Source organism: Pan troglodytes, chromosome 9, assembly GCF_028858775.2.
Source record: "Pan troglodytes isolate AG18354 chromosome 9, NHGRI_mPanTro3-v2.0_pri, whole genome shotgun sequence".
Taxonomy (NCBI): domain Eukaryota; kingdom Metazoa; phylum Chordata; class Mammalia; order Primates; family Hominidae; genus Pan; species Pan troglodytes.
Window position 1 is genome coordinate 69722679 of NC_072407.2, and position 13238 is coordinate 69735916.

Sequence of the window (13238 nt, forward strand, 5' to 3'; positions counted from 1 at the left end):
GCCCCAGAGGAGGCGCCCAGCCCTGTTCAGAGGATGTGGGGCCGGAAGGACTGTGGAAGTTGTTTTTCTCTTTCAAAAGCCGAACAGACTTTCCCACCCCTTCCCTGGGTGGAAGGTGTTGTGAACATGTTAATAACCGGCTGCTAGGCATTGAGGGTTAACTGCTGGAAGTGCAGGAAAGGAAACTGAGGCTCAAGAGATAAAAACAGCCTGGACCTCGCATTCACGGAGGACCCCCTACTTCTTCGTGGGTCTCTGTGGCCCCCAGGCGGCTGACCACACTCAAAGACAGCTACGGCTGAATTCCCAGCGCACTTTGGTCCTTGGGGCATGCTAAATTAATATTTTCTTACAAGTCCCATAATTCGCTTTTTTTTTTGAGACAGAGTTTTGCTCTGTCGCCCAGGCTGGAGTGCAGTGGCGCGACTTTGGCTCACTGCAACATTCACTTCCCGGGTTCAAGCGATTCTCCTGCCTCAGCCTCTGGAGTAGCTGGGATTACAGGCGTGCGCCACTGTGCCCAGCTAATTTTTGTATTTTTAGCAGAGGTGGGGTTTCGCCATGTTGGCCAGGTGGCCTTGAACTCCTAACCTCAAGTGATCCACCCCCCTTGACCTCCCAAAGTGCTAGGATTACAGGCGTGAGCCAACAAGCCTGGCCCCATAATTAGCTTTTGAGTAGCACAGTAATATTGCAGGGTGTGCACATAAAAATAATTACTTTATGAGCAGACCTGGCTGGGCGCAGTGGCTCACGCCTGTAATCCCAGCACTTTGGGAGGCCTAGGCGGGCGGATCATTTGAGGTCAGGAGTTCGAGACCAGCCTGGCCAACATGGTGAAACCCCATCTCTCTAAAAATACAAAAAGTTAGCTGGGCATGATGGCAGCCTCCTGTAATCCCAGCTACTTGGGAGGCTGAGGCAGGAGAATCGCTTGAACCTGGGAGGTGGAGCCCAGGCGACAGTGCGAGACTGTCTCAAAAAAAAAAAAAAAAAAGAGCAGACGATAAATGAACCTTAATTCTTGTTGGAACCCTGAGTTGGTGCTTTACATGCCAGTAACCTCAGAACTGGAAGTGGGCCTGCCGTGGTGGCTCAGGCCTGTAATTCCAGCACTTTGGGAGGCTAAGGCGGGATGGTCTCTTGCGTACAGCCTGGGCAACACAGCGAAACCCTGTCTCAACAAAAAATACAAAAATTAGCTGGGCATGGTGGTGCGCGCCTGCATTCCCAGCTACTATGGAGGCTGACACAGGAGGATCTCTTGAGACCAGGAGGTGGAGGTTGCAGTGAGCCCAGATCGTGCCATTACACTCCAGCCTGGGTGACAGAGCAAGACCCTGTCTCAAGAAACAAACATGAAGTCCAGGCGCAGTGGCTCATGCCTGCAATCCCAGCACTTTGGGAGGCTGAGGTGGATGGATCACCTGAGGTCAAGAGTTTGACCAATGTGGCAAAACCCTGTCTCTACTAAAAATACAAAAATTAGCCGGGCATGGTGGTGCATGTCTGTAGTCCCTGCTACTTGGGGGGCTGAGGCAGGAGAATCACTTGAATCCAGGAGGTGGAGGTTGCAGTGAGCTGAGACCGCGCCACTGCACTCCAGCCTGGGCAACAGAGCGAGACTCTGTCTCAAAAGAAACAAACAAAAGAACTGGAGGTGGCCCAGCCCCTGCGTCTAACAGTCCTGGGCCCTCCACACCAGCACAGGAACTCAAGCCTGCAGTCACTGGGGCCATGGGGAGGGTGGGAGGAGCCCACAGCTCAGGGGCACTGGGGCAGGCAGGAAGAGCCTCAGAGAGGAAGGGGTGACACCCCCCACCCTTGGGAGGGGCCCCCGGCGGTTGCCAAAGCTGTGTGAGGAGGAGGAGGAAGTGAGAGGAGGAGGTGAGGTGCTGCGGGAGGTGAGCTGGGCTGGTGGGGACAGGGGCAGGGCTTGGGGCTGGGTCTCCGGACAGAGGCCTGGCTTTTCTGTCAGGGCAGGGCCTAGCCCCTGCCCCCATAAAAGAGGAGACATAGGGGGCTTGGTGAGATACCCTGAAACCTCCCCCCTCTGACCCCACAGCCAGGCCCCAGGCTGGCCGGGAGTGGCCCCTCACACTGGTTCTCCCCACTTTCTCTGCCTGTGGCATCGAAGGCCCCGGGCACCATGGCCCAGGCCCTGGGGGAGGACCTGGTGCAGCCTCCCGAGCTGCAGGATGACTCCAGCTCTTTGGGGTCCGACTCAGAGCTCAGCGGGCCTGGCCCATATCGCCAGGCCGACCGCTATGGATTCATTGGGGGCAGCTCAGCAGAGCCAGGGTAAGGGGGCAGGGTGAGGGCTGGCGGAATGCTGGGACAGAGGACAGGGGGCTGAGGGCTGAATTCTGGAGGGAGGCCAGGAGGGTCTGGTGGTAGGGATTGGGAGGGGGACTCAGCCAGTAGCACCCCTCTGCAGGTGCCAGGTGGAACCCTAAGGTGGGAAGGGTCTGGGGAGGCCTCTGTACGTCTCTTACCCCCAGCCTCCGAGGGTTTGCACCCACTACTGGGGCAGAACATCCTTCCCCTTTGAACCTCTGGCTCAGGAATCCCAGATCCAAATCACAGAACCCATACCTCCTCCTTCCCCCTTTCCCCAAGCTACAGACAGAAACACAAGTCCAGATATAGACAGAAACTTGCCCCAGGTCACACAGGAGATCAGACACAGACCCAGACTCAAACTCAGGACTCTGGGCTTCCAGTCCAGGGCTCTCTCCAGCCAGCTTCCCCTTTGAATTGTCTGTGTCCCTGTCCTGGGTGACAGCCAACCAGCCCCTCCCCCAATACACACCCACTCACCCCTTCAGTCTCCTGCATTCTGCCCACGTCGGAGCCACATCCTTTCCTGTCCCCGTGACAAGCATTGGCAGCTCCTGGGTCACAGGTCACCCCACAGGGCTCCCAGAGATCCCTAGGGCCAGGAGCTGGGTTCACCTGGGTAGCCTGGAGGGTGGCAGTGTGGGCCTTGGGTAACAGCTGCCCAGCGCCTGGATACCTGTGCCATGCACCCCCAGGCCGGGCCACCCACCTGCAGACCTCATCCGCCAACGGGAGATGAAGTGGGTGGAGATGACCTCGCACTGGGAGAAAACCATGTCCCGGCGGTACAAGAAGGTGAGGGGGGCAGGGGCCCCACTTGGCTTCCGTGGCTCATTCCTCTCTGCCTCAGCCCACATCTTGGCAAAATGTACCCACCCTGTGTCCCAGCACCTCCGGCCTTTGCTCCCTGCCACCCAAAGTGGGCCCCTGCCTGCTGATGAGCTGTGCCTGGGGCCTGCCAGCAGGAGCTATGGAGGGTGCCTAGTGGAGCCCTTGGCCTCACCCACAGGTAAAGATGCAGTGCCGGAAAGGCATCCCGTCTGCCCTGCGCGCCCGATGCTGGCCCCTGTTGTGTGGGGCCCATGTGTGCCAGAAGAACAGCCCTGGCACCTATCAGGTGAGGGAGTGGGCAGGGGCCCCAATTCCCCTACCCAGAGCCCCTCACCACACTGAACCCTCACACCCACCTTCCCGGCTACCCACAGGAGCTGGCAGAGGCCCCTGGAGACCCACAGTGGATGGAGACCATTGGCAGGGACCTGCACCGTCAGTTCCCTCTGCACGAGATGTTTGTGTCGCCTCAGGGCCACGGGTACGAGGCCGGTGATGCCCAGGGACCCCCAGCCCCACAAGCCCCACGTGCTCCAGCCCACTTTCCCCAGCCCAGCTCTACAGTCTTGCATCTCAGGGGACCCAGCAAGGCCCAGGGAGGCTGAGGCCTGGGCAGAGGCCCCCAGAGGGTGGAGAAGGGGATGCCTGCAGGACTGGCCCCTTATGGGGTCTTCCGGCACAGGCAGCAGGGGCTCCTGCAGGTGCTCAAGGCCTACACCCTGTATCGACCGGAGCAGGGCTACTGCCAGGCCCAGGGGCCCGTGGCTGCTGTGCTGCTCATGCACCTGCCCCCGGAGGTGAGTGACCTTGACCCTGCTCTGGGAACTCTAGTGACCTAGGCCCAGGGAACCCCATCCCCAGAAACTGTGGCCTCAGAAACCTGCAATGCTTGATTCCTGGACCCTGTCCTAGTGACCCAGGTCCTCATGACTGCCAGCCTCAGTGACCTTCAAGCCTAATGACCTTGACTCCAGGAACCTGGGACCCTTGACCCCAGCCTTGACCCCAGTCATCTAGGAATCTGGATGTTATCACCTTGACCCCACGACTCCTGATTCTGAACTTGGGGACTGTGACCCCAACCCCAAAGACCCAGAAACCCAGGACTTGAACTTTGGGACACTCCCAACCCTTGGCCAGTGAACCCCAACCCTGTGACCTTCAAATCTAACACCATGAGCCCTGTGATTTCCAACACCCTAAACCCCTCAGCAGACCCTGTCTTGGGCAGAGGAGGGGGCTTTTGGGAAGGGCTTCCAGGAACTGCGCAGGTTAGGAGTGGCCCTGAGTCCAGGCCCCTGTGGTGCCCAGGCCCTCCCCTTCACTCCTTTCCCCTGTCCTGCCTTCTCCTCCGCGGTCCCTTCCTTGGTGAGCACTTACAGGCCTGTGCCCTGCCCCTTCCCCAGGAGGCCTTCTGGTGCCTGGTGCAGATCTGTGAGGTCTACCTCCCTGGGTACTACGGGCCCCACATGGTGAGAGGCTGACATGGGGGCTGGAGGAAGGAGGGGCAGGGGCCCGGTGAGTGGGTGGGGGTCTGGGGACTGAGGGAGGTTGAGCCTGGGCTCTGGGGGTGGCGGTGCTGGCCTGCTGATGGACGTGGCCACAGGAGGCTGTGCGGCTGGACGCCGAGGTGTTCATGGCCCTGCTGCGGCGGCTGCTTCCGCACGTGCACAAGCACCTGCAGCAGGTGGGCGTCGGGCCCCTGCTGTACCTGCCCGAGTGGTTCCTGTGTCTCTTCGCCCGCTCCCTGCCCTTCCCCACAGTGCTGCGTGTCTGGGATGCCTTCCTCAGTGAGGGTGAGTGGGGCAGCCAGTGGCTGGGGCAGGAGCCTTGGGGTGTGGGTGGGGAGGTAGCTCACCAGCTCCAGGGTTCCCTTTTTGAGCCTCAAATCACAGGACTGGGTGTACCGAAGGTGATGGCCTGGTGCCTGGCGCTACATCACCCATCACCATCACCCAGGCACCGCCTGGTGCAGAGCTGGGCCAGGGAGGCTTCCAGAGGAGGCAGATGGGGCAGGAGCAGGGTGATCACAGCACATGGAGGCCTGAGCTTCTCAGGGACAGTAGGAGGCGTTCCTCCCCAGAGACCGCAGGCACCTGCTGGGTGCTCACTGGCTCCAGACGTGGATCTGCAGCTGGGAATCAAGTGATCGAGACCTTCAATTCTGGCGGGGGTGGGGATGGGTGGCGACAGTAACCAAATTTACAAGATATTTATAGATTGTCAGAAGTGTCATGAAGAAAATAAAACTAGGGATGTGACAGGGAGTGTCAGGGGAGTGCAGGGGCGATGGCTGCATTTAAGCTCCTTCTGGCTGCTCTGTGCAGGAGGAGGACTCACAGGGGTGCCTGTGGAGGCCTGGGGCCAGAGAGGCCACTGTCCCCAGGGGCCAGGCTACAGTCTACGAAGCAGGGAGGGCTTGGAGCCATGAAGCCAGAGAGGTGGAGGCTGGGGGCCAGGCCAAGAACAGGAGGGGAGTTGGAGCAGAGCCAAGCTGGACTCCCTGTGTCTTTGGGACTCTGCCTTGATACTGCCATCGGTAACCCACCTGCATTCTGTTCTATATGTGAGGTCTGGAGGTTGCACCTTAAAACGTGGTAGAAATCAGTCAGCATATGCATACTGTATGCCTGTCATGTGCTCAGCCGGCTTCCTGCCCTCCGCACAGCGGAGGACCACTGGCTGGCTTAGAGTTCTGGCCACAGGTGTCCAAGTCGCTATCCATGCGGTCACCTTCCAACCAGCCTTAGACCTCGAGAGCAGGGCTGGGCAGAGCTAGGCGGGGCCTGACCTGCCCACCTGGGGGCAAACACTACACAGGCTCCCTTTATCAGAAGGACGATAGTATGAATAGTGATTGTTCCTACCATCATCACTCAACCTCGCTGGTCCCCTGGTGGCTCTTCTCAGATCAGAGGCTGCCAGGAAGGAATTTTGAGGCTCCAGGACTAGCCCAAACTCACACTGTGGGGAGTGTGCACTGAGTGCTATGCTCCTGGCTTAGGGAAGAGCAGTTCTGCCTAGGATCTTTCTAGAATCAGAGGGTCACAGATCCAAGTTGGAAAGGCCCTTAAAGGGCTCCACCTGACCTTTCATCATGGAGATGAGCAAGCTGAGGCCCAGGGAGGGCTTGGTGTGAAGGCATCAGTAGCCCTGGGCTCCTGGCAGGAAGCTGGTGGCTTGGAGGGGACTGGAGCCTTGGGGTGTGGGCAGGGAGCTAGCTCACCAGCTCCAGGGTTCCCTTTTGGAGCCTCGAGTCATGGGACCAGGTGTGCTGAAGGTGATGGCCCTGTGCCTGGTGGCACATCACCTGTCACCCGGATGCTGCCTGGGGTAGGAGCTGGGTGATCATAGCACATGGAGGCCTGACTGGCTCAGGGAGGGTAGGAGGTGCTCCTCCCCGGAGCCCACAGGCACCTGCTGGGTGCTTGCTGGCTCCAGATGTGGATGGCATCTGAGCATCAAGTGATCAAGACCTTCATTCTGGCGGGGGTGGGGATGGGAGGCGACAGTAACCAAATTCACAAGATATTAACTCTTCCCCAAAGCATCTGTGGCTCTTGAGGCTAACTTGGCCAGTACAGCGGCCTGTGTTACCTGAAATGCAACTCCACCCTCTGTCATTGTTCCTGAACCGGGGAGGGCAGAGCTGCAGGAGAGTGGGAGGCATATAGCTGAGGGCAGGTTTGGGTGCAGAACTGTGGAGGGGCAGGGCCGGCCTCCCAGTGAATAAGCCCCCGGCCTGCAGGTGCCAGAGTACTGTTCCGTGTGGGGCTGACACTGGTGCGCCTGGCGCTGGGCACTGCAGAGCAGCGAGGGGCCTGCCCTGGCCTCCTGGAGACACTGGGAGCCCTTCGAGCCATCCCCCCCGCGCAGCTGCAGGAGGAGGCCTTCATGTCACAGGTGGGTACCCCCACCTCTCCTTGGACTTGCCCAGCCCCTGCTGCACGGGGGAAACTGAGTCCCAGAGCAGGAAGCCAAAGCGAGAATGGGGACTTAGTTCCTGTCCCCTGAGCTTCAGAGAACACAAAAACCTGAGGCCTCCAGTGGCTTTCTGTGGCTCCCCAGTGAGGCTGTCAGCCCCTCAGTCCTCAGCCACTTCCTGGGCTGGGGACCTCACAGTTTCCTGTTCCTGCCTTGAGGCCGGGCAAACACAGCACCAACTGCTCCCCACAGGTGCACAGCGTGGTGCTGTCGGAGCGGGACCTGCAGCGGGAGATCAAGGCCCAGCTGGCCCAGCTGCCCGATTCCGCGCCGGGACCCCCGCCCCGGCCACAGGTCCGCCTCGCCGGGGCCCAAGCCATCTTTGAGGCCCAGCAGCTGGCAGGGGTGCGACGAGGCGCCAAGCCTGAGGTGCCTCGGATTGTGGTGCAGCCCCCGGAGGAGCCCAGACCACCACGGCGGAAACCCCAGACCCGCGGCAAGACTTTCCATGGGCTCCTGACTCGGGCCCGGGGCGCCCCCATCGAGGGGCCCCCCAGGCCCCAACGAGGCTCCACCTCCTTCCTGGACACCCGCTTCTGAGAGGACCATGGACTTAGTGTCCCCCAGTCTCAATTGCCTGATGGCTGATGCCAGCCCAGCAAATAGGCACCGCACTTTACTCTTGGGACTCGGGGACTTGGCTTCCTTCCTGGCAAGGACCAGGCAGTGGGGAAGGAGGAGGTCCTCCGTGGTACATACTGGGTCAGGCACTAGCATGGAGGAGGGTCACAGAGTGGGGCACGTGAGGACCCATGGAACCATCCTGGTGCCCAGGCCCTCACAAGTACCAAAGCCAGCACCAAAGGAGTCAGGGAAGGGGTTGACTGAGTCAAGGGACCCCAGAGGGCACCAGGAATAAAATCTTCTTGAACAGATGCCTTGGATGGCGCTGGATCAAATGCCCTCCTCCCAACCCCAGACAGGCAGCCCCTTCCCCTCCTCCCTCTCCTGCCCTTCCCAGCCCCGCCCTCTCCTGGTCCTGCCCTGGGGACACACCGAGGCTGCCCACTGGCCGCTGGGGAAGGTGTTTACAGTAATAAGAGCCAATTGAAAGTCGCCCTGCCCAGCCTCTGGGGACAGGAGTGGCTTTTGCACCTGCAGGAGGAGGGCGCCCCAGTGGATGGCGAGTCCAGGGGCTCTACCCGCTCTTCTGCCCTCCTTCCTCTCCCTCCAGGGTGGTTCAGTACTCGCTGGGATGGGGGACTCTAACCCAAGTCCTCCCCGCACTCATGGTTCTAGTCACATCTGTCAAAGGGATCCAGGCAAGAACAAAGGCCTAGTGTGCCGCGGACAAAGGAGAAAGGTCCCGCCAGCCCTCACCCCTCCCTGGGCCCTGCGTCTGCCCCCTCGGGACCGCCACCATGGAAACCCCCTCCCACACTCACTAATAGCCCCCGTGGGTGCCCAGGACCTGAGCCATCGCCAGGGCAACAGGGCTGGTTCCGACACAGGCGTGTGTCCCGCAGTGTCCATTCCCAAGTGCCCTCCCTTCGATGGGGAACACGGCAGGACTCCATATGGATGGGAGGCATCTGCAGGCCCAGGCTCCAGGGGTGGCCATTGGGTGGGGTGTCAGTGGAGTCACCTGTCAGACTCTGGGTTTGGAATGTTCTTGCGACAGGGCCACAGGCTGCGTCTATGTGGCAAGTGCCAGGTCCTGGGTCCTGGGCAGACTTGTCCTACTCCCAAGGAGCCTAACCCCTGGAAGAGGGAATCATGGCGGCCCAGACCCTTCCTTATCTGTCGTTTCTCCGGGGGAAACTGAGGCTCAGGAGGAGCAAGAACTTGCAGAAAGCCTTACTATCCATAGCAGACCCAAGGTTTAGCCCTGCCCCAACCACTGGCAGCTCCCCCCTGGGCAGCCCCCTGGGAGTGCTTTCTCCTGCTCCTTCCCCGCTCTACCCCCAATCCTGCACCAGCCCCTCAGTGTGTGGATGAGGCAATAGCCAGACTCCTGTGATTTAGAGCGTGCTCCAGAGCCTCCTCTGCCCACTCCTCCTCACCCCGCTGGGGTGCCTGCAACTTAATAATAGCCTCCTTACCTGTAGTTTACAAAACCCTTTCCCAGACCCCCCACCCCTAGGCCCTCTCTCTGCAGGTGGCCCCTGATATCCCTGTTAGAGACACAGAGGCTTAGTGAGGACAAGGACCTCACTCAGGCCCACAGTGAAAGGCAGAGCCAGCTGGAATGCAGAGGCAAGGCTCTGTGCTGTGTAGACTATGCCTTATCCTTAGACGAGGAGTGTCTTGGTGGAATCTCAGGCACTGTAGCGGGCAGGGTGGCCGGGGTCAGGGGGCACTTGTCCCTGAAATCCACTTGGGAGCTCCCCGCCCTCCACAGTTCAGCTCTTTGCCTGGGAGAATAGAGGAGCAAGGTGCAGCAGCCTCAGCCCTGGGCCGAGGGTCTGTCATGAGCCTGCGGGGGCGCGGTGGCAGTGGCTCACCCTGGACACAGACCCTAGGAGCCGGTGGTCTCCAGCAGCGTCCCTCCAGCTGGGGCTCAGTCATTGCCTTTCCTACTCAGGAGACTGTTTTCTGGGCAGCTCTTCTGTAGGTTTCCTTATCAGTCACCTGCATGGGAGCCCTAACTCACAGGCTGGACAGAAGAGGACCAGTGCCCTCCGGGTGTGAACCCTCGCACACATGCGTTCTCACAGGCTCTCCTCCGCAGGGCTGCACCGGCCCCCACAGCACCTTTCTGCCAGCTAGGGAAAGACGTCTCTCCTCCAGGCAACATGCAGCCTCACCAGAGTGCATGGTGTAGCAGAGTGGGGCGTGATCTCTCTCCCAGGTGCCTTTGTGCAGTGAGCAACCTACACAAACATGCTCAGTGAACCTAGAAAGTCCCTACAGATCTGCCTGGAAAGGGGCTCAGAGAAGGGAAGTGATGCATGTGAGAGGACTCAGTGTGTGGGGACTGAAGCTGGGAGGGCCCCTGGGATGTCTGTCAGCCTGCCTCAGAGTGGACACGAGTGGGGGCATGCAAAGGAGTGGAGCAGGGCAAATGGGTGCCTGCCATGGATCGGCGGGGGGGACCCACCGTCTCCATCTTGCCCTGCCACCCACTTGAGGTTCCCTGAATTCCCACACTGTTCCAGGCTCCCAGAGGGGTCAGACTTGGACTCCCCTGCATGGGAAAGGCCCTTTCTTCTTCTCTGAGCCTCAGTATTCTCCTGCGGATAATGGGATTATAATAGCCCCCACCCCAGCCTCAAGAGGGCTCTACCAGCTCATGATGATGATGATGATGATGACTGTTCAGTCCAGCTGGACAGCAGCCAAAGCACTGCCTCTCCTCACCCCACCCCTACCTAGCCTCAGGTGATGTCCAGGCTTTCCTGGCAGGGGCAGAGCAGAACCACCCGCCCACCTGTCTGCCCCAAGTCCCAGGATCCTGAGCTTGGGCTGCAGCTGCCCAACTCTGATTTTCCTCCCTGTATCCACAAGGCAAAAGCCAGAGCAGCCAGGGACCAGACAGGGTGGCCTAGGAGAGGGCACAGCCGCAGCACTCTGTGCATGCATGCACGCATTCTGGCAGAAGATCCCGGCTCTGCCTCTCACCAGCTGTGTGACCTTGGGCAAGTCACACGACCTCTCTCAGTCTCATAATTGCTCCCTTGCATGTGAAGTGTTAAACCTGGGCTGAGTGTGCACTGTATCCCCATTTGAAGATGAGAAAACTGAGTCCCCAGGGCTGCAGAGCTTGTTAAATGTTGTTAAATGTCAAAGCTCATGCTCTTTGGATCATGCCCAGGCCCCACAGTGGGACCCCATGGACGCTCAGGCCACCCAGGTGGCAAGCGATTGGGTCTCCTGGGGTGGTTGTGGGACCTGGGCCCCTCCCCTTAGTGATCTGAAGCTCACTCTCCCCAGCCTAGAATGGGGCTGGTTCCTCATTCCTGGAGCCTGGGCCAGCTGTAGGGAGGGCTGCACGTGGGCCTGGAAGTTGTGTGGGGAATGTGGGCTGGACTGGGCATCCTGGAGAAGCCATTTCCCCTCTCTGCCGACCCCCTCCAGTGGTAGACAGGGATGGGTCTGCACAGACTGCCCTGTATATAGTTGCAGAAAGGGTCCAACAGCTGTCATCTCTGTCCCTGACATGTGTGGGCCCCTCAGTATTCTCCCCCAGGCCAGGAGGCTCTCAAGGACAGCCAGGGCTCAATATGTGTCCAGTTGCGAGACAGGCAGGGAGAAGGGCTGACTGGGGACTGTGAGAGGGAGGAGTTAGAGCCATAGGCTGCCCTGCCTAGGAGAGGGAAACCAGCCCCATTCTAGGCTGGGGAGAGTGAGCTTCAGATCACAAAGGGGAGGGGCCCAGGTCCCACAGCCAGAGCTAGGATTGAAACCCACTGGTGGGACACACTCCAGGAGAGGGGATGAATCTCTGGTTGTGCTTCTGTGGGTGAATTGTGGCTGAGACCCAGGTCTCCTGGGGTATGCTTCTGTGGTTGGGTGGGTGCACTTGGGTGTGAGTATGTATGTCTTGGGGAGATTACAGCTTCAACTCCGGGTGTGAAGTTGACCTGGGTGGGTGTTGATAAGCAGAGAAGATTTCTTTTCCTTTCTTTTCTCTTCTTTTTTCTTTCTTTTTTTTTTTTTTTAAAGAGATAGGGGGGCCAGGTGCAGTGGCTCACACCTGTAATCCTAGCACTTTGGGAGGCCAAGGTGACCAGATCATGAGGTCAGGAGATTGAGACCATCCTGGCCAACATCATGAAACCCCGTCTCCACTAAAAATACAAAAATTAGCTGGGTGGGCTGGGCGCGGTAGCTCATGCCTGTAATCCTAATACTTTGGGAGGCTGAGGCGGGCAGATCACCTGAGGTCGGGAGTTCGAGACTAGCCTGACCAACATGGAGAAACCCTGTCTCTACTAAAAATACAAAATTAGCTGTCATGGTGGCACATGCCTATAATCCCAGCTACTCCAGCCTGGGCAACAAGAGCGAAACTCCATCTCAAAAAACAAAAAACAAAAAACAAAACAAAAGTAGCTGGGCATGGTGGCTCGCACCTGTAGTCCCAGCTACTTGGGAGGCTGAGGCAGGAGAATCACTGGACCCGGGGAGGCGGAGGTTGCAGTGAGCCAAGATTGTGCCACTGCACTCCAGCCTGGTGACAGAGTAAGACTCTGTCTTAAAAAAAAAAAAAAAAAAAAAAGGGATAGGGTCAAAAAAAAAAAAAAAAAGAGAGAGATAGGGTCTCGGCTGGGTACAGTGGCTTACACCTGTATTCTCAGGACATTGGGAGGCCGAAGCAGGAGGAGCACCTGAGGTCAGGAGTTCAAGACAAGCCTGGCCAACACGGCGAAACCCTGTCTCTACTAAACACACAAAAATTAGCCAGGCGTGGTGGCATGTGCCTGTAATCCCAGCCACTCAGGAGGCTGAGGCAGGAGAATCACTTGAACCTGGGAGGTAGAGGTTGCAGTGAGCTGAGATCACACCACTGCACTCCAGCCTGGGCCGACACACTGAAACTCTGTCTCAAAAAAAAAAAAAAAAAAAAAAAGCGGAGCGAGCGAGAGAGATAGGCTCTCACTGTATTGCCCAGGCTGGAGTGCAGTGGCACAACCAGGACTCACTGCAGTCTCGACCCCCGGGGCTCATGTGATCTTCCCACCTCAGCCTCCCAAGTAGCTGGGATTACAGGCCCACACCACCTCAACTAGCTAGTTAAAAATTTTTTTTTTTGTAGAGACAGGGTCTTGCTATGTTGCCCGGGCTGGTCACAAACTCCTGGGTTCAAGCAATTCTCCTGCCTCAGGCTCCCAAAGTGCTGGGATTATAGGCAGCCACCGCACCAGGAGAGGCTGGATCTTATAGACATCCTGGCCCCTGTGTGCAAGTCCACTGGGTCCAGAAGTGAGGAGGGGGCTGCACAGATGTGTGGAGACCCTGGCCCAGGAGGGCCTCTCTGGGAGAACGTGCAATAGGGCAGAGCGCTGGCAGCTGGGACAGAAAGCTGCAGGGCTGGGACCTCCGGCCTCCATCCAAAGGTAGGGCTCAGGGCTGTGTGCTCCAGGCTGCTCTCCCGGGCACCCCACCCTTAAGGGCGGGCCCTAGTACCAGTCTCTGCCTGC

General features: G+C 58.9%; 1 protein-coding gene across 10 annotated transcripts; it reads left to right on the plus strand.

Moving 5' to 3' along the window:
* The first annotated feature begins 1697 nt into the window (after positions 1-1697).
* Positions 1698-8030, plus strand: TBC1D10C (TBC1 domain family member 10C). Of its 10 annotated transcripts, none has more exons than XM_016921351.3 (10): positions 1698-1887; positions 2066-2301; positions 3036-3135; positions 3350-3457; positions 3546-3652; positions 3854-3968; positions 4578-4643; positions 4778-4967; positions 6920-7074; positions 7348-8030. In XM_016921351.3, exons 2-10 carry the CDS (start codon positions 2150-2152, stop codon positions 7693-7695), a joined length of 1341 nt encoding a protein of 446 aa, XP_016776840.1. In that variant the 5' UTR covers positions 1698-1887; positions 2066-2149; the 3' UTR covers positions 7696-8030. The 10 variants fall into 10 exon arrangements, with proteins under 10 accessions (XP_016776840.1, XP_016776842.1, XP_063640274.1 ...); XM_016921353.4 differs by having other exon boundaries at positions 1753-1887; positions 2138-2301; XM_063784204.1 differs by having other exon boundaries at positions 1753-1887; positions 2138-2301; positions 3858-3968.
* Positions 8031-13238: the final 5208 nt, after the last annotated feature.